The 25,825-nt window shown below is 37.6% G+C and overlaps 1 protein-coding gene across 24 annotated transcripts in view; it reads left to right on the top strand.

Moving 5' to 3' along the window:
• The window catches only part of PLEKHA5 (pleckstrin homology domain containing A5), a 157,354-nt gene extending 133,675 nt beyond the window's left edge, over positions 1–23,679 (top strand). For 7 of the 24 annotated variants that reach the window (XM_064421399.1, XM_064421403.1, XM_064421405.1 and 4 more), the window contains 15 exons: positions 578–640; positions 1,265–1,345; positions 1,480–1,629; positions 2,990–3,091; positions 4,171–4,282; positions 4,518–4,564; positions 5,347–5,535; positions 6,066–6,183; positions 8,442–8,557; positions 10,578–10,787; positions 14,133–14,291; positions 15,539–15,660; positions 16,454–16,602; positions 17,706–17,790; positions 20,724–23,679. In XM_064421399.1, the coding sequence (XP_064277469.1) occupies positions 578–640; positions 1,265–1,345; positions 1,480–1,629; positions 2,990–3,091; positions 4,171–4,282; positions 4,518–4,564; positions 5,347–5,535; positions 6,066–6,183; positions 8,442–8,557; positions 10,578–10,787; positions 14,133–14,291; positions 15,539–15,660; positions 16,454–16,602; positions 17,706–17,790; positions 20,724–20,742 (1,722 nt within the window). In that variant the 3' untranslated portion in view covers positions 20,743–23,679. Of the gene's footprint in view, positions 1–577; positions 641–1,264; positions 1,346–1,479; positions 1,630–2,989; positions 3,092–4,170; positions 4,283–4,517; positions 4,565–5,346; positions 5,536–6,065; positions 6,184–8,441; positions 8,558–10,577; positions 10,788–14,132; positions 14,350–15,538; positions 15,661–16,453; positions 16,603–17,705; positions 17,811–20,723 lie in introns of those variants that run through there. The other 17 variants (XM_064421417.1, XM_064421419.1, XM_064421421.1 and 14 more) reach the window with 10 other exon arrangements.
• Positions 23,680–25,825: the final 2,146 nt, after the last annotated feature.

The raw sequence follows: 25,825 nt of genomic DNA on the forward strand, positions 1-25,825 counted from the left end.
TATGAAAAGTAGGAAATTCATATGAAAAATCCATATGAAAAGTGGTGGCACCTATTGGACGTATCTCTAACAAAATATTTACATATCTGTTGTAAATTTGGGTCGTTCTGCTCTGTTTTTGGCTTCACCTCAGATCACCCTGCTTGTGAAACCCCTGACCTTTGTGGGCCTAGAATGGTGAATTCAGACTAGAAAGAGCCCCTCTGTTAAGAATTCATATGACAAAACTTACTATTATTATCTAATAGTATAATAAATAATAATTTAAATCATTATTTAGCTGTACTCTGGCAATTTCATCTTCCTCCATAATCCATGTTTGATTGAGTTGTACATCTTTGAAACTGCAGTTTGCATTACAAACTGTTAATTTACTGCAGCTCTCCTGACAGTCTGCTTGACATTCCATTTAGTTACCCTCATTAATGTATTTTGGCTAAATATGTACTGTTCAATGTGGCAGGTTTACCTTTCAAGCAAAAGCTGATTTCTGTGTTAAAACTCTTAAGCTGAACAGTAGTTTTCATTTTCACATTCCAACTAAGTTGTTTTATGGCAATATTATTCTTCCTTATAGTTAACACAAGAAGAATGTAGGGGTACACTATACAAATATAGAACTGAAGAGCTGGACATTGATGTAAGTCATTTGTATTCCTTCTTCCTTGTAAATGTTGGTATTTGTGTCTTTCTTTTGATAATAATTTTCCTCTTGGCTTTTGGGTTTGAAACTCACTTCAGGGTTTGTAACCCCACATGATTGCCCACAGAAATTCTGTCATGATATAGAGGGACATGTCTCTGTAATAAGCTTCTAACTTGCAGGAAATATTACATTTTAGGCTGAAATGTTAACTATTTGATACAATCACCTGAGAAACCACGAGACAGACTGTGAATGTATAAAATTGCCTTTGTAACACTAAGCAATATGGAAATTAAAATGGAATCTAATACCTACTATTAAGTTGTAAAAATTTAGCTGTAGAATCATAGAATCATAAATTATAGAATCATAAATTACATGTTTTGAGCCATGCTGCTTCAAGTTATAATAGCACTTCATAGTTTCTTAAGAGGGTTTCTTAAGTAATTTGAAAATGTAAGACTGATCCCTACATAATTTTAGAATGCATAATTTTAGAACTCTTATTTTAATAACATTTTCTGTAGATTTGTGCAATGATTTGATCAAGTTAGATTTTGATTACAGAAGATGCAAATAACAAAATGCTAATTGTGGTAATTTTCTGTTCTACCTTAGGCTAAGCTTAGCCGTTTATGTGAGCAGGATAAAGTTGTGCAAGCACTGGAGGAGAAGCTTCAACAGCTACACAAGGAGAAAGTAGGGCAATTGTATTTATTACCTAAAGTGGATGTTATTTTACATGCTTATTATCAGAACATTGATAGCTGAAATAAAACAAAAATCAGCCCAATGATGCAGCGCATTAAAAATAATTCTTTTTATTACAATAGTACACGCTTGAGCAAGCTCTGCTGTCAGCAAGCCAGGAGATAGAGATGAATGCAGATAACCCAGCAGCCATACAGAATGTAGTGCTACAGAGAGATGACCTGCAGAATGGGCTGCTCAGCACGTGTCGGGAGGTGTCCCGAGCCACTGCAGTAAGTACCACGTTCTATCCAGCAAAACTTCATCAGCTGTGAGATTATTATGTTCATATTCCTAATTGAATTGGTTTTTATTAACTGCATCCCAGCAAAACCTCAGTTGTCTTCTACTTGCTTGTGTTTTTGTCAAAGGTGGATGTAAGGTTATCTTTTCACTGCATTCATTGAGTGGTCTTTCTCTAACTGTATTTTTTTTTTGACCAGGAATGGATGCATACCGTCTTAATAGGTGTGGTAATTATCATTTGAAGTATGAGAAATTGATAATAGAGTTGATAAAAATTTCTTTGTTGTCAAGAAATTGATAACAGAAGTATATAACAAATAATGCAAATAAGCTATTTCATGTGAAGCATAAATTGTATCTGACTTACTTTAAGCAAAAGCAGCTGCAGGACTGCCATAGTCTCTCTCTAGTGGGCTATTACATTTTAAAAGATCTTTTAAATTCCTTACTTCCAAAAGTTTGTTTTTTTAATAAAAAGGGATAGGGAGGAAATTTTTGTTTACTGTCCTTTTCTGCTTTGTGATGACAATGAATCATTTTTGCCTACTTACAGATATTTCCAAAAAGGTGTCAGATTCCAGGGGGTGGCTGTGGTAAAAACTGACATGATGTCAGCCCTGAAATCCTGCTTGTAGTCTGGGTGTTGGACTGCCTTGAAGCAGGAATTGGTTGGACACAGCAAAGGGAACCAGGGGAAAGGAAATCCTCCAGACACACTTTCCCTCATTAACTTTTCAATTTATTCTAAATTAATAAATTGCTTGATGTAGGCTGCAGAAGTGAGACAGTGGGGCTGACCTCAAAGAAGAATAATTTTTTTTCACCTTTTCCTTGTGGTGTTTGCAGCTGCAATGTGCAGAGCAGTGGTGTGTTGGCAGCCTTGCAGGCAGGGCTGGATGAGCTGCGTTTCCCCTGCATAATGCACTGCCTGTGCACACACATGCTGTGCACTCACACATGTGTATTCTGGGTGATAAAAGAGACAAATTTGCATCCATTTTTGTGGCTTTTCTGCCTCACTGGAAAGACAGCTTAAGATCCACATGCCTGCTGACTATAAAGGCATTTTCTAAAGAATTTGCCCTTGCCTATCTTTTTTTAGTGCTGTTGGTTTGAATTTTCAAAATGCTGTTTGCTTGAATTTCATTCAGTATCATTAGAAAATCAAAAAGCTGTTTAAACATTGCATTCTCTAAATTATGTATCTGTGTATTTATTGCTGGTATCTATTTATGTGTTACTTCCTGAAGTTTCATGCCACTGGAAAAAGAAAAAAAAAATACTTTTTTTTTCTTAATTGAACATTGAACATGCATCAGTAATTCTTGACATTTGTTATATACTTAGGAACTGGAAAGAGCTTGGAGAGAATATGATAAATTGGAGTATGATGTAACTGTAACAAGGAACCACATGCAGGATCAGCTCGATCGGCTTGGAGAAATTCAGGTGTGGCAGAGATCTTAAAGTACACTCAATTTACTTGCTTTTCCTGTGAGTTTTGAAACTATACAAATGAAAAAAGGGGGACAAATGGTGAAGTAACTTACAAACTTTTAACTTATTTTTTTCTACCTTGTAAGTTGTGAAGAAGTCTTCAGGTTTTCCTTTTTTTCCACATTTTAACACTGCTATGCCTTTGTCTGGAAGCTTCCTTTTTTTGTTTCAGTGAGCAGGTTTGAAATGGGGTGGTTTTCTCACACCTTAGTTGCTCTGACAGTCATAACACATCATCACACAAACCCTTCCATTTATCTAAATATTTTAAAATTAAAATCATTTTATCAAAAGAAACTATTATAGGAAAAGCTGTAGGTGTTGCTTCAGGGCTTACAAACCAAGGGTTCTGCTGTATTTTAGCAGTCAGGAGTTGGTGCTGGATTCCTCAGGAGGGCTCTCTGTGGCACACTCACAGAGACAAGGACATGCAGGTGTGCACAGATGTTCTGGGATGGGCACGTGGGTGTGCTCTGCACTGCAGGATCTTTGCTCCAGGGGTTGATTTTCTGTACAGCTACAAAAGAGATTACAAAAAAGCCCAAAATCTGGAAAACTTTCATTGATTGGTGCACAGTGTGCATGTAAATACATTTGTATGCAAACACTGTGTTCACCTCCACTTGTTTTGGGGTAGGAAGTGATGGTTCTTTTTCCATGGCTCTGTGTGGGTCTCCTGTGCAAAGTCTGCCTGCATTTTCTTTGGACACCATAGATGAAATTCTGTTCTTGAAGTGAAGTTTAAATTAGCAGATTGCTCTCAAATTGACTGAGGCATTATGAAATGAGTCAGTCTTTTACTTTTTGTTCCAGACAATATTTGAATGCTTTAAGGGAGAGGGTCTCCTCTCCCTTAAAGAGAGAGGATAAATAGAAATGCAGTGCATTTTTATTTTCCTTAATTTTATTTTTCTTTCACTGTGAAATGGATATGCAGTGTAGTCTAAAGAGAGAGAAAGGTTTTCCCTTTTTTTTTCCACTTGCAATGTGTTCTGATGTGGTGGCCATGTATGCTGTTTGTTTGCTGACAGACTGAATCAGCAGGGATACAGCGTGCTCAGATTCAGAAGGAGCTCTGGAGAATTCAGGATGTCATGGAGGGTTTACTTAAACATAAACAGCAGAGAAGCTCTTCTGAGGCAGGTAAGCAATAGGGAATTAAATTGGATCATGTAATTTTTTTTAAATAAGAGCTCCATTGTTGCTTTTGGGCGTTTGAAAAAATGGCACAATGACTAAGAGGAGAACAAAGCAAATACTACTTTAAGTTGATGCTTGCTGTATTTGGTTGATAGCAACAGGTTAGGGTTCATATTTTAAAAGTTGTTTATTGAAAACCATTTTTCTCTTTTTTTTCTCCACACCTTTCCCCAAACAGGCATCATGGTATCAAGGACATTTTCTTCTATTAAATATAAAAATGAGGTATGGTTTTAGCATATTTACTATTTTAGTGTTATGGAAATTGTAACATGGCTATGATAAAAACAAGTGTTATTGTGAATATTTTAAGGATGTCTGAAGGATATATTCAATATGTTTCTGTAAAAACACCATATTATGAACTAGTTTTAAAGACTGATACCTCCATTAGTAATTCTAACACTCCTTTGTACTGTGTCTCTCTATTCTCACTGGTATGTTTCTCTTTTCCATTTCTTACCTTTTCCTCTCCCTAGGCTCTTAACATAGAAATATAAACCCTGATTTATGGATATGTTTTCTACCCACCACACTTTCAATGGGAAGAAATACATTGCTTTTTATGTTTATTGAGATATTGAGCCTGGTTCTCAGATGGCCAGAGCACCCACAAGAAGATCATAGACTGTGGGAGCTCCCAAATGTTCAATTCCTCTGAAAATCTGGCTAGAAGTTACAGTTTTAAAGGGACATTGTCATGGTTATCTAAAGTGTCTGCAATATACATCTGGCTTACAGAACTTTCTAAAAGTCTCGTTTATGTAAAAATCTTTCAAAAGATAAATTTAATTTTTAAAAGTATGATTTAGAGGGTTTGTACTTGTCCAACAGAAAGCGCAGCTGCTAGATTCATTTTTTTTTCCTTTCTGTTAAATGTGACATTGTCCCTTTAACTGCAAAATCTATAGCTGCTGTAGCCATGGTAATATATTTTTCTTTTTAAGTTATAAATAACTGTACCAGGTGCGCACGTCTAAATAAGGTGACTATTCTACAATCTTTAGGAAGAGGAAGTAGTCCCACCTCGTCCTCCACTCCCTCGGTCCTATGACTTTACAGAGCATCCTCCCATAATCCCCCCTCTGCCCAGTGATAGCAGCTCCTTGCTCTGTTATAGCAGGGGCCCAGTACATCTGACAGAAGAAAAGAAGATGTACCAAGTTCAAGGATATCAGAGAAATGGATCTTACTGTGTAAGTGGCTTCAACCGCCACGTTCTTCTTGAAGCATCCTCCCTCCTCCGCACAGCCACCGTTTTTGTTTACTCATCTGGCTACTTTTGTGTTATGGTTTCACTTTTATTTGGTGTTGTTTATAGCTGCATCATTTGCTCTTCACATTCTCCTGTCATCTGTTCTGTGCATATATAAAATGTCTTAAGACTTAAATTTCATAAATTTAGATTCTTCTCCTCGCTAGTTCTTTAAAAAACTCTGGGCTCAGTTTTTGAAGCTTACACCAGTTTGGTTCCAGAGGATCATTAAAAAAAACCCACAACTCTGCCTTGTTATGGCAGTTTTTTTCCTGTAATTTCTGGAAATTATCTGCAAATGTTGTTACTCAGATTAACTACCAGAAAACACTGCTGCCATACCACTTGAAGGATGGAACACTGTCTTTAAGTGAGAGCAGAGTTATCACAAAATAATTTATTTGAGTCTTAAGACATAAATACTTGTAGCAAAGTGCCTGTTTATTTACCTCATCCCTTGCTGTTCCTCAGGGTCCTGATTATAGGCTTTATAAGAGTGAACCCGAGTTAACTACAGTAGCAGAAGTGGATGAGTCTAATGGTGAAGAAAAAACAGAAACAGTTTCGGAATCAGAGTCTTCTGCTAAAGGTTTGTGCCCAGGCACGGTGTTTGCAACCTTTCAGCTTTCTCACAAGGAATGCAGAGCTTTGTAGAGTGTTGTAGAAGCTGCCTCATGGTTGGTGCCTCTGCAGCCTGTCCATTTCTCAGTTTGATGGAACAGCTTCCACAATGAAATAATGATTTAATTATATGACGAGAGAAATTTCAGTCAATTACACCGCAGAAAAATCAAACATTACACTCACCAACAAGCCTGAAATCCTTATTGACACCATGTCTAATCACATCACTCACATTCCCCACACACCATTCCCTTGAACAATTACCCATTTTATGTTCTTGCCCTTGAACAATTACTCAGTTTTTGAATCAAGCTCCCGATGTTATGTCGCTGGAACGTCCAAAAAGGCAGCACCACAGAATTTTCAGGCTCTCATAAGACAGGGAAACAATGTCTTTTTCTTTTTTTTTTAATCTTGTAATTGTTGAATTGCCTTCTGTCCTCTGATATAATAGGAATAATGATCATGACCTTGGAGTGTACAGACAATAAAGGTCTTTGCAATTGCTAAATGCTTTGGATTCTTCTCTTCATCTAGCTCCCATAAAAGCTACTAATTGCTCGGTAGAGTCTTTTACCAGGAAGTGCTTCTCAATTCTGTTTGTTAAAACACACAGAATAGTTTGTTAAAGGTGACTTCAAGAAAAAGCTCAGCTTTAGCACCTCCCAAAATCCATATTAAGAGCTTTGAGGAAAACTGCCTAAACTTAAATTATTTTTTTTACCCTAAGGATTGATGTTGCCAGAGCCAGCAGGATCACTGCCTTCTGTTTTGGTGCTTTGAGCATTTACAGAGCAGGCTGATACAATGATAACAGAATTTTACCAAGAATTATGCTTATACAAAGATATTGTTTCCATCAGAATAGTTGTAGAGGTTTTTAAAACTAAGGTTAGCATACAGTTTGGGTTTAAACTATGTGAGTGGCCCTGTGATATAATTAAGCTTGCACTTACCTCACAATTTGTCAATTCAGACTCTCTGGGGTATTTGCTGAGATACAATGTTAAGGTATATAATTAAATTCCTGTTAACTTGGTGGCAGAAAATGGAATATTTATCCTGAGATTTGCTAATCATCAATGACCGAAATTGAGAAACTTGTCTTTCTGACAACATGCCTAGGTTTCATAGACCTGTGATGTTTCTGATTATTCACAGTAATTTATGTCAAGAGATGAAGTAATGATAAAGACAAAACGAGAAAATCTGCACTATGTAAAGAAACCAAACACTTTCTAAGCACCCTAATCTGCTTTCTGTCTCAAAGACAGAAATTATTTTATTCTGTCCGTTTGTAGAAAAACAGTCCTCAGTCAGGGAAAGCAGTAGTGCAAATCCCTCCAAGATAAATCATATTTAGAGGTGTGGAACAGAATAGCTACAGTGGCAGCAAGTAGTGAGAGGCTCTGTATATTCTAAAACTCCCTTCAGTGTGTTGTTTATCATTGCTGTGTTTTATCACGTGAGCAGATGAATTTCCTAACAGACATTTCTTGTTCTGGGCATTCACTCATAATAACAATCCCCACGCAGCAGGAAAATGTAACCATTTCTGATTGTTTCAGTTCTGTTACAGTGTGTAAGCCATGACAGGAAACATTTTTGTGCCATTCTGTCTTAAGTTTTTAAGCTGATGAGGAAAGAAACTTAAAGGAAGCTTATCTCTTGCTGTTTTAAGAAGTTTTATCTCAGTGATTGTAGTTTTTTACCAAGGGTGGTTGTGAAAATAAATATTTTTAGAGGAAATTCTAAAAGGTTTTTCTGGTGGTTGTGCACTGTGGTTACAGTGCTGAAGTCTTCCCATTTCCCTCTCTTTTCAAACATCAGCAATTAAAGGGAAATGGGACCATGTCAAATATGAGAGCAGAGGAATATTTGTGACTCGTGTGGTATGTAAAGGTGACACAAAAAGAAAATGGAATTCTGACATGTTTTATCCTTTTTTATGTCTAAAGGAGACCCAAACTGCTGCTTTATAGCAGAATGTCCTCAGGGGTGATTTCATTCACACACAGACAGGAGCATGGGTGTGCACACACAAACCATCAGGAGCTGGCTGGACTTCCAAAATCTGCACCCACCAACTCTCAGCACCTCTTTCTGCATCTGCCTTTTGGAGAAGAGTTCCCAAGGCTGACTGTGTGCCTTTTCTAGAAAACAAATCACCAGTTCTGGCAGTGTTTTGCACAGTGCTCAGTATGTTGCTTTGCTGTTTTGCAGGCTCTCATTTCCCTGTGGGAGTTGTACCACCCAGAACCAAATCCCCAACGCCAGAGTCCTCAACAATAGCATCCTATGTCACTTTGAGGAAGAATAAGAAGATAGATCTGAGAACGGTATTTTAAAATGACCTTTGAGCATTGCACGTGTTCATTTTCAAGTTTGGTAGTTACTCCAAAAGTTGAAGTTATTTTCATTATCTCTACCAAGAAAAAATAATGAAAGAAAGAAAAATCACTGTTATAGAAGCATTATATACTAGGTTAAATTATACATTTTTAAGTTGGGTAGTTACTCCAAAAGTTGAAGTGATTTTCATTATCTTTACCAAAAAAAATGAAAGAAAAAAATAAAAATCACTGTTATAGAAGCATTATATACTAGATTAAGCATTATATACTTAATTATACTAGTTGGATTCTTTTGGGGTTTTTTTGTGTGGGTCAGGGTTGGGATTGAAAGCACTCAAAATGGTATTTTGTGTTTGGAGTCAGAGGTTTATTATTTCTTGTTTATATTGTAGTATTACAAAGTGTAAGTTCTACAGCATTTTACTAATAAACTACAAAATGGCTCTGTATTTATCTCTACAAAGTCTTGTAAAGAAAAGCTATTTAATTAAGAAATGACACTTAAATTATTTTTACTTTTAACTCTGTAACTAATCACTTGTGTCCCACAATGCAAACTTTTCTAATTGCAAAATACCTCTCAAACCTGTAAAGAAAAAAGTAAATAAGGTGAAGAAAAAAGACTACTTACTACCTTAGAACTTCTATTTTAGCTTTATGTATATTACTATATTCTAAAATTTAAACTTTAAGTTTTCCACTGTGTGATATTACACATTTCTATTTAAACTACACACTTATAATCTCAGTTCTGTTGTTCAATTTTAGAAACTTTCTCTACAACCTCAAGTCAAATGTAGCGTTTTCTTAAAAGTATACCTGAAAACACAAAAAAGTCTAAAATTCTGAACATCCAAAATTCTAACAGAGACAGCTGTAGAAAGAATGATGAAATTATAAATGCTATGCATGTTAAACTGCATGGAGACCCTCAAACTGGGCAAGAGCAGAGTGGTAAATAATAAATCTGCTGATCTTCTGAAGCTCAGGCCTGAGTTGAAAGCACATGAAGCATCTTTCAAACACTTTTATTTGGCAATTGAACACCCCCTTTATAACAAACACAGGCTTTTATTTATCTCAATTCTTAAATGATTTGGGAAATAGCTAAAGCAGCCACAAAATAAGGATGTAGTAAGCAGTATGCAGGTAATAAGGCTGAAATTTCAGATTGTACAGTTCTGCAGTCTCTGGGTTAAAGAGAGATTTACATGAAGTTCATGCAAAAGAGAGGAAAACTTCTGCCATAGTTACAGCACAAATGGTAGAGGAGAAGTTGTGAGAAGACTGGGAGAGGAGAGAGAAACTCCCAGGATGTTGACTGGAGAAAGAATATCACTTTTCATAATCAAATCAGTTCTGTAAATGTACTGAATACAGCTGGTTAGCCTGAAGTGATTTTTCTGTCATAAAAAGTACAAATCTGCCTGAAAACCAGTGAATTTCAAGAACAGTAGGTAAATGGGTGTTATTTTGGAAAAATTATGATGCTTAGAATTACAGATTTTTAAGTGGTAGTAAATTCACTTTGTTTCAGCCTGAACTTGCAGTTAAATGATGCCCAGCTGTAGTTTTTCTTGAAATAAAAAGGCAGAAATTACTATTAGATCAACTGGTATAAATGTCCTGGATCATTAAATTTCAATTATGTTTCTGTCTCAGTCAAATATCTTGTGTTTGCCAGTTTTATAATGTCTGGTAAATTGTTTCAGCTTGAGAGGGTGGCTTAGAGAGCATCTACCCATTCTCCTGATGTTTATTGTTGGTGGTGGTGATGTTATAGTTCAGAAGAGCAAATTATTCCTTCCTTTTATTTTGAGTTGCAGTGCTCCTTTATTGATAATTGGTATTTGTACTGGTTTTTTTTCACATACATAGGAGGTCTTTATTTGCCCAGTATTTTTGTGCTCTTTAGTAAATCATTAGGTGATCTCTTCTGCTAAGTTACCAGTCTGAAATCTTAGTTTTTCTGGAACATATATATATATTTTTCCTTCCATTTAAGGAGAGGCCAAGGAGTGCAGTGGAGCAGCTGTGCCTTGCAGAAGGCTCACGGCCCCGAATGACTGTGGAGGAGCAGATGGAAAGAATAAAGAGGCACCAACAAGCTTGTCTGAGAGAGAAGAGGAAAGGAATCAATCTTATTGGGGTTTCAGAGCAGTCTCCCTCCCAGAGCTTGTCCTATGTCAGGGATAATCCACTCAAACTGGCACAGGTGGGTCATCCAAAGCTTTCATGTGTCCAGCTAAAAAACAAAAGGAGTTGGTTTGAGACTAAAAGCCTCAAAAGGACAACCCTCATGCTTACACCTAATGGTAGAAACCACTTCCTTGCCTTTTTGGGAAGCAACAGCAACACTTCACAAAAATTACCTCAGGGCTATCCCACAGGTTGGACAGTTTAGCTGAGTTACCTGTTCCTGACATGGGAACACCAACTTGTCAGAAGATACCTTTTTCTGACCCAGAGATGGGCCACTGAGAAGCATTTTTAAAACTTTTATTCCATTTTCAGTCTCATGAGAAGGGTAAGACAATAGAGATGTTATAATTCACACCATCACAATCAGATGCCAACCATTTCCTAATTACAATACATTATAAGCGTTTCTTGGTCTATCAACTTTTGCCACACCATGCTGTAAATGCCTTAAAGCCAATCCTCTAAAATTACCCCTCATGGGTTCTACTGGAATGCATCTTTCACAGTTCTATTTCTCCAAAGTATCCAGTCTTATTTGCAGGGCCATCTTCTGAATTTTTTTTTTCTAGCTCCATTTCTGTCTGACCAATGTCTGTCCTGCTCTATGGCATTTCCTAGTCAGCATTTCTTATCTCAAGGTTTGCATATGGATGCACACAGTGTGGGCCTTCTGTCAGCCCCTGAGAACTCTCTCAAAAACCCATTTCCCACAAGACACCACAAGCTTGTCTGAGAGAGAAGAGGAGAGGACTCAATCTTATTGGGGTTTCAGAGCAGTCTCCCCCCCAGAGCTTGTCCTGTGTCAGGGATAATCCACTCAGACTGGCACAGGTGGGTGAGCCAAAGCTTTCATGTGTCCAGCTAAAAACCAAAGGAGTTGGTTTGAGACTAAGTGTGGAGTCACAGCCTCAAAAGGACAACCCTCAGGCTTACACTTAATGGTAGAAACCACTTCTTTGCCTTTTTGGGAAGCAAAAGGCTCAAATCCAGATCCATTTGGTTGTGCACTGTGTTTGGGAACAGGGAGGGGTGTTTTGGCCAAATTTAGCAAACAAGGTGAAATTGCAAGGTTTGGGACTGAAAACAAGATCAGGGAGAATCGTGACTCTGTTGATGTTGAAATGGAGTCAATGCTGATTTTTCTGCCTGTAATGTATTCAAACATCTGCAACATTTTTAGGTAGGAATGTATATTTATGATCAGAGCTCCTAATGGTGCTCTTCTGCTGTGGTGGTTGAGCCATAAATACATTAAATTAGAACCCACACTTTTGTTTTCACCATTCTTAAACTTGTTTATTTGCCTGAAAAGTTTATTCATGGGTAAAGGATGGGAGAGAAGGGAAGATACAACTGCTTGTCATTTACCAGGAAATATTATTCTGAATGTATATCTAAAAAACCCCGGAACAAACAAAACACAAAAAGCCAAACCAAACCCAGGTATAGGATAGCAGATATTAGGCAGCCTACTAGTTTCTAGATATTTTAAATAAGTTTTCTTTTCAAGTAGCTTAATGGACTTGATTTTTGGTTGGTTTTTGGTTTCTTTGGGTTTTTAATCTTCTGGGATACTTCTTTTTCTTCAGAGCACACTGTTTACTGGCTTTTTTTTTAATTATTATTATTTGCTTTTTTACTGGTACGGAAATGCCTTCTTTTTTTAGTTTTGTAGGCATTTAAACATCTGATTTTCCAAAAGCAGTTTAAATACGTTAAGAAATCAGGTATTTCCAAAGATGTTTCAGCTTTGCACTTTGGGTTGGATTTTTTCCCCTCTCAGCATGATAGGCTGCTACAGAGCTATACAAAAGTTCCTTTTTCTTCAAGAACTTTGCATCCCAGAAGGCTCTGAATTCCAGTTTAGCCTTTGCAATAGAGCATCTGCATTTGGGCTGACATCAGGAATGCTATATGTGAAGGGAGTTCCTACAAATATTTCTGTGATTAACACTGCCTTTCTCGAGGAGAGGTCGTGCCAAGCAAAGCTTTGCAGATGTTTCTTTCAGCATTTCTTACTGAAAAGGAAAGTTTAAGCTTTGCCTCTTCCCTGTGGTGTTGTTCCATACCTCAGGGTGAGGGAGCTGCAGTCCTGTGTGTCACACAGTGGGGCAAATCTGGGCCAGAGCTCAGAGTAATTCTGTTCATTGCACCTCAGTCTCCTCTGTGAAATCAGGCCTCTGTGGATGAGGAGAAATTTATAGAGTAAGTGAGAAGATCTCTGAATTGAATATTTAGCTTATAGTCCACGTTACAAAGTCACTTTTTCTACCATAACTTCAATTCTTGCAGAATGCTGTTTGGCTAAAAGCCCCAGGGTGAGGTATTATGCTGAGTAATAGCCTTAATTTCTAGAAGCATAGTTTTTATGTCTATTGATTTTTAGAAAAATGGTGCAATGGCATTAACTGCTGGAAGTCTTTTCGACTGTGGTTTGGTTATTTAAGAATTGGAGGGGGAGGAGGATTTTATAGATGGCCTGCTGTGTAATTTTGAAGTGATTACCATAATCCAAAAGGAAGTTGCTTCACAACTGTTGTGGGGACGAGCAGATGACAAGGGGTGCATACTTGAATTCAGGAGAGCAGAGACACTGATTTATGAACTGACTTAGGTGGAATTTCCTCTTAATAGGGTGCATGTGTTAGATCACAGGAGTTCAGCTTGGAGATTTACTGCTTCCATGGCTCCCATTTTTCTCAGCTCCAGTTCTCAGATGAGCTCTGCCAATATCATGTTCACAGTTCACAATCTTGAGTCACCTCCACCATCCTTCCTCAGAATTTTTATATCAACTTATTCTCTGCGCAATAGATTTTTTTTTAAAGAAATAATTAATATCCTCTGCCATTATCAGATACTGTGTTGTCCTCTATTAAATCACCACAGGCTTGGAGGGTACCCAAGTTAATTGGAGGAAGTGCCTGCAGGTGCACTGTGAATTTTGTGCTGGAAGCAGATTTTTATCGATTTTTGTTCTTAAACCAGAAAAAGCTATTTTACAAAAAGAGCAGCGCTTATGAATGCAAGTAAGAATGCTGCTAAGCTGATTTGTGACTGAGCTAAATGTGAATGAAATTTCAGAAGATAAGGGTGACATTGAAATGCTGGAGAGGAAGGTGGGGCAGAAAGCACAATAATCCTGCAGACAAAGAAATGTTAGGCTGAACTGTTTTGAAAAGTACAAAAATGAGAAAATTCCAAGTCCTTAATGATTTCCATTTTCCCTGTTGCAATCTATGCTTAAGGTTTTTTCAAATATCTTTTTTTTAATCAGTTAGAGGGCAGCACAAGGCTCAGAACTGAGACTGAGATAACTTTTGTAACAATATGTCCATGTACCAATTTTGTTCCTCAGAATCGGAAAAAGGATGATACAATATCTGGTAACATGAAGGAGTTAGAGGGCACCAGCAGAGAAAATAATTTGAAACAAAATAATGGAAGTCCTGGGGAAGAAATAGCACAACTGAAAAATGATGGAGATCAAGAACATAATTCAAGTTTTGCTAAAGAGGTACAGAACTATTCCTTATTAAAGTGTTCAAGAACATAATTCAAGTTTTGCTAAAGAGGTACAGAACTATTCCTTATTAAACTGTTCATCCGCTTGTCTTGCAGTAACAAACTATTCTGAGACACACACACCAGAGGATGGGAAAGTGAGCCAGTTCCTTTTGCTTGGAAGATTAAGCCTTGAAAATACAATATTCCATAGACAATCACAAAATTCAATGGGATCTGTCTATAGCTGAGGCATTGAATTTTCTTGTATGTGGTCTTTAAATAATAAAGACCTCTTCATTGCTTAGGCTACCCCAGTGGAATTTTTGACAGCTATTTAATGTCCCTGAATTTTTGTTTGGTTGGCTATAGTGCATGAAATGGTTTATAGAAAGCAGAATAAAGCTGACACAACAAATTACACATGGAAGCAGGCAGTACCTGTAATTTTAGGTATTTTTCACTGCTTTGATTTCTGTCTTGAAACAGTTTGAAACACACTTGGCAGGGAATTACCTTGGTGTTTCTGATACTAAAGTGCTCTTAACACTCAGCAAAACCAGACTGATTGTGAAGAATGGATTACTAGAGTTGCTTCTACATAATCATATCCTGTTTATAGTTTAATATTTATTAAATTATTGTGTAGAGGTTTTTTTCTTCAACTATATCCATGTTCCTCAGTTAATCCTTCTTTTGTTTAATCATCCTTTTGTTTTCCTATTTTATATTTAGTTCTCTAAATATATATAATGATGGAGATGGTATAAAATCAAATAACTAATTTATATTGTTATCCATTAGCAACACTTCCTTATTCAGAGACTGTTGCTTTGTTAAATATGCAAATATTTCAAAAGGAAAATTATGTAATACACTCAAATGGTTTATATGTAATCATACTTTAAGAGCAGCATTCAGTCTTATCAGCAAAATATTGCAGCATCTGGAATTTTTGTTGGCATTGTGAAGAGAGGGATAGCATGGAAAAACAGGGAGGCTGCAATCCAAAGAGTTCAGAGAAGTTCTGGAAGTTATTAAGGCAAACCCTGCCCCTGGCCTCTGGTATAAGTTTTAGGATAACTCTATTAACCTGCATGGTATTGATAAAAATTTCTTAAGTTATGTAATTCTGAGTTACTAAGTATACATGATGGCAAAATTTGTCTGTTAATAAAACTGTTTCCTGGTACTGTATTTCTTATCTGCCACTTAGTGTGTGTTACAGCTTTTTGTTTCATGATTTCAATTTTTTTATAGCTGTCAAAAACTGATGATCTTTTATCAGATGCACATGTTGTATCTGACTCAAAAGAAGGGAGTAATGAAGAGAAAGCAGAAAAGAAAAATAAATTGGAAGAAACACATGATGGTGATACAAGGTAAAAATCAAACAAGATGTTCAGAGACTATTTTAGACTTGCATGCTGTATTTATTAGCTGAGGGGACCAAGCAATTGCCATAAATACTGAAAAGGTTTATTTATATGGTTTTTGAGAGGTTTATATATAGGGAAATCTAGTGAGAGGCTTGACTGCTGCAGGGGTTCAGTCAGAGTTGATGGCTTGGTGGGTGAAGCAATGTTTATTTTCAAGTGTTGTCCCAGCTATAAACAGAATGCATTCATAATCCTTGGCTTGGCCTCCAAAATGTGTTTAATAATGTCACTTCAAGCTTTGTATCAATTTATTATAAACACTGCAGCCAGTACTTTCCATAGCATGCTCTTTATTGCTGATTAATTTAGGAGCAAACTGAAGATCTTATTGTACATCTCCTGCTTCAATGTTTACCTCACTGCTTTGCAGCATTACAGAATTAGAGGGATATTATATCTTGGATATTTCTCTCTCACAATTCCTACCTTTGGTGTAAGTTGCACTGCAGGTCCTAAGTGAGTTCTCACATCAGGTCATAACTTTGTCACAGGATCCTGCAGCAGTAGGAAGCTGCAGGAGTGCAGAAAGGAAAGGAATTAAATCCCAAATGCCTTTTAAAAGTGTGACTACACCAAGTAGAAGGGTTTCAAAATGCCTGCTTAATTTATGCTACCCAGACTTGCAAGCTGCAACTTTTTCCTGTTAACAGGAGAAAATTAAATTATAGCTCCTATACTTAGTGGTTAACACCTGAAATTAAGTTAGAGCAGGTTCTAAATGCTGTGCTTTTTTAAGCAGCTTGCAGAGTGTGACCACAGTTGCAAACCACAAACCCAAAAGCAGCTCAGAAGAAAGTGAAATACTCAGTGTTCAAGAACAAGAAGGGATTGTGTCTTCATTTGAATTAGCAGCACAGTCTTCAAAAGGAAATCAGGCAGCAGCAGGTATGGAAAAGAGTATGACTGAAGCTTACAACTTATCCAGTACATATGTAAAACTTTATTTCATTTTCATTGTGTCTTTTGATGCTCTGAAACCCTTGTGAATTCAAAATGCTGAGCTAGTCTGCATGTGAAGTGTACAGTTTTATAATGCACAGAAAAATAGTTTCCCAGTGGACAGCTACACAAACTCCATTTTTCTGAGGTTTTAATATAGCTTTTATAGTTGCTAATTCAGGGATTTGAGTAACTGTTGCCAGAAATTGAGTCATGCTGTAGTTGTTGGTTGGAGCAAATCCTTGCTTTTTCATCTCAGTCCTGGCTATATGTAGACTTTTTACCACTACTCCCTGCTGCTGAGTGACCTTAGATATGCCCAAAATTGTGGAATTATTGAGAGTTTCCAATCTTTTAAACTAGCAAGTAAAAGACCCCAGTTTGGCCATGTTTTGAGGAGTAAGAAAGATGAAGAAAACAGAAAACAAAACTGGTACAATGACTGGTGGTGGACTATTTTGCAAGAAGAGAAGAGTGGAATAAAGCAAAACTGTGTGCAAAGGATAAAAAAGGGAGGAGTGAGTGGGGAAGGAGGAAGGGAGAAGATAGACTTCAAGACATTATTTGCTGATGGGAATGGTTAAGTAAGCCAAATGGTTCAACTTATGGATATAAAAGGTGATCTGGACCTTTGTAGTGCAGTCAGCAATCCTTTCTGTGACTTGATAATCAAAACCAGAACTTGTCTGTACATTTTGCACTGCTCAGCAGAATGAGAACGCTTAGTTCATCTGAGCTGGGATATGAAGGTGGGTCTGGGCCTATCCCAACTACTTAAATTTTACTTTTTTTTGCCCCCTCTCTTTCTTGGCAACATAAAACATCAGCATTCCTGTGTTTGCTGTTCTGCTAGTTATTTCTAAGCCTGATTAAGGATCAGCTGTGCTCTCCCTTGATTTTGTGCTGATCAGATTTTAAGCCTTTACTTGTGTAGCTTTCATTTGTTTCTGCTTATATTTGCTATGGCTTGAAACACTGCTTTTTCAAGCTGATCTTTATTACGGCTTCTGTAACTTGTATTCTTCTTTCTTTTGCTGTATGACTGGCAGTGAAAAGTTTGCCTTCCTCACCAGAATCGTCCTTGTCACCAGCTCCATCCACACAGACCCAGCTCACAGAAGGATCCCATTTCATGTGTGTATAGTTACAGAGAAGTACGTGCTTTCTTTCCCACCTCTCCTCTTCCTAATATTCTTCCAGCTTATTTGTGTGCTGTTATTTCTGTGAGAAACATCTGATATTCAGCAAGACTGGGTTACCTGCAGTGTTGAATGTAAATGAGGCAGAAAAGAAATAAATTTGTGTATTGATTTGCTTGCAAGGAGTGCATTCTCTGCCCAGCTACAAAGAGAAAGGGCTAATTGGTTTATCAAGGGCTAATTGGTTTATCAGGCATGTTCTCCACAACTGGCAGGGTAATAGTCTTGGAATTAACAGCCTGAGCTGCTCCAAAACAGGGAGTTAAGGCGTGAGCATCACTGCACAGGTGCAGATGAGTCTTGATGCTTCAGCTGTGGGCAAAATGGGCAGCCAGAGCTCAGAGCTGGGGATGCACAGGAGGGAATGGGCTGAGGCCTGAAGAATTCATGGCTTAAGACATAGAAACAACAATTACAAAACTTTTTTTCTCCTCTCTTTCTATAGAGAAAGCCCTACACAGCTGCTCTTCCCTACCATAGTGGGTGATTGCTTCTAGAAATCAAGTTAGAAAGCATGAGTTAGGCTAGATTTATGTTTTCTACCTGTGGTGTCACCCACTTAATGAATGGCAAAGGAAATATAAAGTGTGTGCTTGTTTGGGCAAGTGTTTAACAAAATTAGGAGGATATCAGTCTGAATGCTTCAGCACTTTGCTAGCATTTAAATCAATCCACATTTCTTTGTTGTCAGGAAGTGTCTGTTTAAATAAGTTTTCTGCTTTGTTTCACTGGCAATCTTAAATGCCATAGCTGATGTACCTTAAGAAAGCTTTAAAATCAAGAACATTTAAAGTTGAGACATTTTCAGTCATTTAGCATGAGGAGATCTGAAAATGCATTTTTTAGAATTTACTGTCTCAGTCTCAATTGCCAAGGTTTCATTTTAGCAAAATTAGACTGATTAGACATCACAGAGACCTATCTAATATGAACTAAGGGCAAGAAACTATGTATACTCCTTAAAAAGAAAAAAAATTATTAAAATATTTTCTCCTTTTGCAAAAGTGGAAAATGCCATCTTCACATTCAGTCCTGCTCCTGACTTCTGATGGGTGTGGTCTGACTTCATTAGATTTTGAATTTTTGTACTTTTTTTCCAAATGTTTATTACAGAACTATTAAAAAAATGAGTGGAACTTTCCTTCTGGGAATACTGTCAATGGTTTGCAGTTTCACCCTATAAATATAAATATATTTATAAATAATATATTTATAAATATAGATCTGTTTCTATTTTATATAAATATAGAAATATACTGTATAAATAAGCACACATTTATCATGTATGTTCATTTTAAACAGGACAAACATTCCCCCATCAGCTGAGGTTTGGGTCAGTAATGAAAGTGAAACTGCACTGCTGGATTCTGTCTGCAGGCACAGGGCACCTGTCAGGAAGGGGGGAGCAACCAGAAATCTGTCACCAATTGCATTAAGCTGCTCTCAGCTCAGATGATCAGATCAGAAAATTAATTTCCTTTAGGATTTATGCTAAATAAAATAGAAATTAGTAGGAAAAGTCTTGACCCCCTTGGTGAGGTGTATTCCCTCAGCCAGTTCTGCAGGTGAAGCATCTCTGTGTTCAGGACAACTCCACCCTCAAAAGCCCCAAAAGAGGCTTTAACTGCTTTAATTTTATGACAGAATGGTCCATCTGGAATGGCACTTGTCAGTCTGATTCCCTGCTTGCACATGCCCCACCCTGATGGAGAAAGGATTCCAGAACTTCAGAACATCCCTTGTGCCTGTTCAGTGTTTGGGTTGAGTTGGGGTGCACCCACATTCCACATTGCTGCACCTGTTGGTTGTTTCCTTGGAGTTCCAAAAGAAATTGGTGCCATGAGCTGGGCTTAGCATACAGAGGAGATGGATGGAGCACAGTGCTGTGGTTCCAGTATTCCAGTGCTTTGCTGAGGGATTTTGGCCCACCTTTTAACACACAGGAATTCAGCATCCCTCATTTTCAAAAAGCCTTAAGTGACAAAGGGAACTTCCAGGCTGTAGGATCAGCCCTGGTCATATGCAACCAGATTTTTCAGGCAACATCTGGAAAATGTATAGTAGATTTCAGGGAATGAAGAGGTAATACCTGTATTTGGCTTTTACAGTCAATTAGAAAAATGATACTCTTGGCACCATGCCAGGCGAATTTGCCATAGGAAATTGGTGGCACAGGATATTGTAGGACTAAGGAGAAACCCCCTAACACAAGGCTCCTTTTTTGTCACAGCCCTTATTTTGCAGAGACAAATCTCTGTGTGCACCACCAGCCCTGGTAGATTTTAAGCATTGCATTTGCACTGAGTGCAAATGGGGGGATAACAAAATTTTATACAGCACCTGGGTTCAAAGCTCAGGAACATTTGTACCAATGAACTGTTAAAAGTCATTTATAGAAGTCCTTGCAGCAATTACCAAAATACAGCAAGCTCTGGGTAGGGCATTTGAACTACAATGCCAGTGCAGTGTAGCAGCTTGATAATTCTGCATCGCTCTTCAAAATGAGCCTTGCATTTCTAAGACTAGTTAGGATCTTTGCTGTTATTGCTGGTTTTAGGTGAAGAGCATTTGGAGGTGACTGTATGTAACAGCATAAAACTCTCAGAGTAAACAGACTTTCATTCAAAGTGGTGTAAATTTAAAAAAAAATCTTGGCTTTGCTTCTTTCTGTTGAAATATCTTGACAGCAGTATTATTCGTCGGGAAAACAGATTTTGGAAACAACTGATTCCTAAGATAGTTAATTATGTTCTACACCCACATTGTTACATTGGGGTCAGGAGTTCTTTCCCGTGTTTAATCCCCTGAGTTCTTTAGATGATATTCTGTTGCTAAAATAGAGTAACTTAATCTGTGTCTGTCTTGCAGCACTAACGGCTCCTGTTGAAACAATTCATGCCTGAGATGTATGGACCTGACGTATGAAAATATGAGAAGATATTGTACAGTATATTTTAAATCTATGAAATTCATAGTTCTGATGCTTTTGGCCACAGAGCATCGTTTTATCACTTCCTGGAAAATGTTTATTCCAAGAGAGCTTTAAATGGCCCACGTGTACACTCAACAACCTTCAGATTGTTCTCCTGATACCAGCTTGCTGCTACGATTTCCGTGCACATAAAACAAAGGCTCTTTTTAAAGTGCAGCCTACAGTCAGAACTTTATTTGCCGTTCTTCAGAATTTAATGTTCTTTTAATGATGGATCATTTAAGTTTACTTTTTTTGCTTCTTTTAGATGCATAACTCGGTTAATTTTACATATCACCACTAAACCTTGTTTTACACTTTTTCAACATTACAATTTATTGTTTTAACAATTTATTTGTAAAATTTTTATATATATATACATATAGATATATTTAAAATGTGCCATTTTTATTATTGCTTAGTAAGAGATGTCCTGTTTCTGCTGTAATGATTTCTTGGTCAGGTTGCAATGTCAGCAGTTACTGCCACACTTCTGTCAACATAGACATTAATGTTAGTGGTTCCTTTTTCTTGACTAAAATGGAGTGTAGGTATTTTGAGGTACTGGGCTTTTCCTTCACGGGGTTGGGGTGTGTACAGCAATAAGCAGGTTTTCAATCCAGTACTTAGTTTGTGTACAAATGTAATTATGTTCATTGTGTATATATTATACAATGAGCACATATGATGTAAGTATAAGAAGCCACTTATTATTGTTCAAATACGAATGTTCATATCCCATTTCTTTTATATCATATTAAATAAATGTTGATGTTCTTAAGGACTTGTATGGTTAGTATTTCTTCCAGCAAACAGATGTCACACTGTGTTCCACCTTTTGATGTGGGGAATGCAACAATTCCTACCCCACTGGCAACATCACCTGTCAACCAGAGTAGCAGTGACAGACTCTTTAAGAGATCCCAGTCTTCCTCTTCAGGAAAGAATTAAGGCTGCAACACAGAACAAAACAGACAACCTGAGACTGAGATGCAAGAAATACAGGTTCAGCTCCTGGCTCTCCCAGCCTTGTGTTGTGATACTGGAATAATCACTTAGTCATTCTGCTCCTCCATTCCCTGCCTGTTTACACGGGAGGTAATAGCCTGTCTTAGTGGGGTGTGGTGAGCAGTAATTCAATATTTGCAAACGCTGATTGCCAAGTTCAGTGGGGTTAAGGAGAGAAGTGTGATGATTCCTGGAGGCTTTGGCATCTGCGTAGCATCTTCCAGAAACTGAAAGAAAACCTGAAATAGTCTGTCAGGTGTTGTCACACTACAGATGTTAGAAGCTTTCCTGTTCCAAATCACACAGCTGCCTGAATTTGCCAGAGACAGAAGAGGGTTAGAAAAGAACTAAGAGAAACAAAAATATTTCAGGGAAAGCTTTTGAATCTTAGGATGTAAAGCTAAGGAATCTTTTGCAGGTTCAGGCAACTGCTGTGTGCTTCAGTGCATGTGTGTGCCATAAGTGGTAAGGCAAGTTTCACAGGAAGGCAGCTGCCAGCTCCTGTTGTGCTTTTTTTTTATCATACAAATCATATCCTGACCAAGTTAATATTGCTGTTCTAGAAGCTGTATCATTCATTGTGCTTGTCCATAGAGGAGTGCCTGATACTGTCCCACAGTTTGAAATGATTTTACCATTGCTCCTCTCCCCAAGTAGGAGTTTGTGTTTGTTGGATTCTTCCGGCACTCCCAGCTCTGCTGCCAGTTCTTCCTGGTGCTCTTTGCCACAAAGATGTTGTCTGGATACCTGTTGTTCTGCCATGTTCTCTGAAAAGAAAAAAAAAAAAGAATATTTTTGCAGAATTCAGCAGCAGAGCCTGGAGGGGTCACAGTGGAAGAGGTGGCTGAAGGAAAGATGAATGATGATGCAGGCAGACAGCATCGAGCTGAAAAGTTACCACATCGCCCTCTTTTTTTGGAACAGCAGCCCCAAATTAGTGCATCCTTTCATCCAAAAGGCAGAGCAAGGAAGAAGAATGTGATTTTATTGCACAACCAAGCAAGGCTTAAGTTCAGTGGCATCACTGGAACACCTGAGGCAAAGCAGATGGGACACACCCTGTTCTCTCCCTAACCCTCCCAGAGAGAGCTGCTTGCTGTCAAGTTTTGCAATCTCTTTCTGCCCTTGCTGCCAAGAAAAGAATTGCAACCAATAAAGGAAAGAATGACTAAGTGATTTTTGGGTATTTATAGATGTTGCCTGTGTCTAAAGCAGTTGTTGGTTTGGTGTATCTGCAAGGAATGTGCAGTTTATAATGGAGCTGGGCAAGGAGGGGAGAATGAGCAAGTTTTGCTGATGGAACTGTTGGCAAAGACAGCAAAGGTGAATGATGCAGAAATGTAGTAATGATCATAGGCTATCATTTCACTTCCTGTGGGCACTTGCTGCAAAGACTTGGAGTTTCATTGGGTGCTCTATATTTTTGTCTTATGGAAAAATATAATAATAAATGTATGGCTTTGTGTTATCACAGAGCATCTACTGTTTCTTACCTCATCAGAATAACTCATCCCAGTGATCGTACTCCTGAGATATAGAAATATCAGAATACTGATATGGTCAGCCTTCAAACATCTATTTTAAGTTTGTATCTAGGATATTTTTATATTTCTGACTGATTGCTTTATTGGCTATTGCACTGACACTTGTATATATGGAACGTGCTTTTTTTTCAAAAGCAAGAGTCCTTAGGAATAATGCAACACATTCTCTACAGATGTTCATGCTTTTCAGAACCAATTACATCTATTTTTGTCTTTTGTTCACCATTTGCATTGTTCCAAGGCTACTAGAGAATGTGAATCTTTAAAGTCCCTTAATAAAGTGACATTACTCAAAAAGTTATAGTTGGTGTCTTGGCAGTTTTTGTATGTTGTGGACTGGCTCAAAGGGAAAGACCTCACCAGGCAGCTGAAACCCAAACCTTGTTTATGTTATCACTGAGGTGGAAAAAAAGAAGTCTTCACATTTCCTCAGAAATATGCATCATAAAATGAATTCAGTAAGGTTCTATTTTCAGGAAATCAGAAAAAAGACTTGCATCTTTCAATCTAAATCACATTAATTGGACGGTCTGTGACAGAATTCTTATCCACCCCATCAGATCCACTGGTTGGACCAGGAGTGCATACATGAAAAACATTAATGAATTACACTGTCAGTAATAGATTTATTAAATTCTCTAGGACTTAGACTAGTGGATTAAGTTGTACCCTGGGTGAGCAAAGCAGCAGAATAGCAGACCTTTAATCAGTGGTGCTGTTGGATAAGTCTTACCTCAAACTTTTCATTATATTTTAAAGATAAGGTACAGGGATTTTTTTTTTTTTTTCCTTTTCTAATAACCATAAGTAGTACTCATTCAGATCTGAAATGGCTCATGGTGTCTTTTCTACACAGTACTATTTTGTCCCTGTGATCCTGGACTGTGCTATAATTATTTTCTGAAGTGATTCTAGGGTAGTTTAATCTTATATCAGTTTGAATCCTAAGTTAAAATGTTATTTTCTACCCTTTAGAAAGTTGACATTTAAATGGCCGATAAACAAATTGCCTGTACCTGGCATTGATAATATATCTGAAACAACTTAATCTAACTTTTTTAAGGATGCACATGGAGATAACAAAGCAACATCTGGCCTTCATTTCTTCTAAAGAACGTTATATATGCTTGCTGGTATATCCTAGGAGCTGTTTGGCTTGTCCATATGGGAACACTGCTGCTACAAAATAGAATATACTGGTGGCTGCAAACAAATGCCTGACCTAAAATGAAGGCTAAAAGCAGCTGCTTTCTGAACTTGACGTGCACAACTTGTTACCCAGCTGTTCCAGATGTGTCAGCATTCAAATGTTACTTGTGGAATGAAGATTTTGGGGATTTTTTTTTTTTATTTGGTTTTTGGTTGGGGTTTTTTTGGTGGTGTTTCTTCATTCTGTGGTATGCCAAAGAAAAAGTTTTTTAAGGTCTGTCTAAATATTATCTGGCTGCTGTGGTGAAACTGCAAGCAACTCTTAATGGCAGCTCTGGGTAAGTGACATCAGCACAGAGGTTGCTAATTGCCTCGAGTGGCAGTCTGGCTGGGGATGTGTTTAAGAACCTTTATTTAGGCTGGATTAGGTTCTGTTTGGGATAAAAATAAAACTATAAGCAAACAGTGCTGTTTTCAGTGGGCTGCTGTAGAGTATATCTGGACAAAACCAGATGTGGGATCATTAACTTCTTTATTACTGAAACCAAAATGAAAATAAGGAATTAATTTTTTCTTTTTGTCAAACACTATCCAGATCCCTGTTCTATGGAACGGGAATACTTCAAAGTATTTCAGACTAAAAATGGAAACACCCTCTTGCTCTTTTGAAGGTGAAATGAGTACTGTTTAAAAAAAGAAAAAAAAAAGGCAGATTCTGCATGTTGAACTTTATAGAACAAGGAAGATTTACTTACAGCCTCGAGGTTTGCTCAATGCAAACTTTCAGGAAAATACCTCATCCTCATCTGCTGTTACCTGGTCTGTGTCACAGTGAAGTGACTGCTGCTGCATTGGACTCCCCTCTGCATCTTTAAATCCATTACAGCTCAACGTGTAAAATAGTCTGCATTTCATATCTGGAGAAAAATTGCCTTATCCACACCCCAGCTGTCTGTCCCTACAGGAGCAGCTGAAGCCAGGCAATCAGATTCTTGTTTGGAGAGGTGAAAATCTGCAGGTGCTTATCATCCTGAAAGATTGAGCATGTAATGAGAGACACCCAAGATTCCCAAGTAACTTGCATATAAATCTCCTTTATTTTCAGCAATGGATTCTATTTAGAAAAAAAACTTTTTTCTAAGTAATAGTCACCTTACTAGAAATAAAATAATTAGTAGGTATAAACAAATACCTAAGAATTTATTTGAGAAAATTGTGATTAATTGACAGTACATTTCAAAGCAACTGAGGGGGGGAAAGACTGCGGAAATTCAGCAGTTCAACTCATAAATCACCTC

The sequence above is a fragment of the Passer domesticus genome, chromosome 5, assembly GCF_036417665.1.
Source record: "Passer domesticus isolate bPasDom1 chromosome 5, bPasDom1.hap1, whole genome shotgun sequence".
Classification (NCBI taxonomy): domain Eukaryota; kingdom Metazoa; phylum Chordata; class Aves; order Passeriformes; family Passeridae; genus Passer; species Passer domesticus.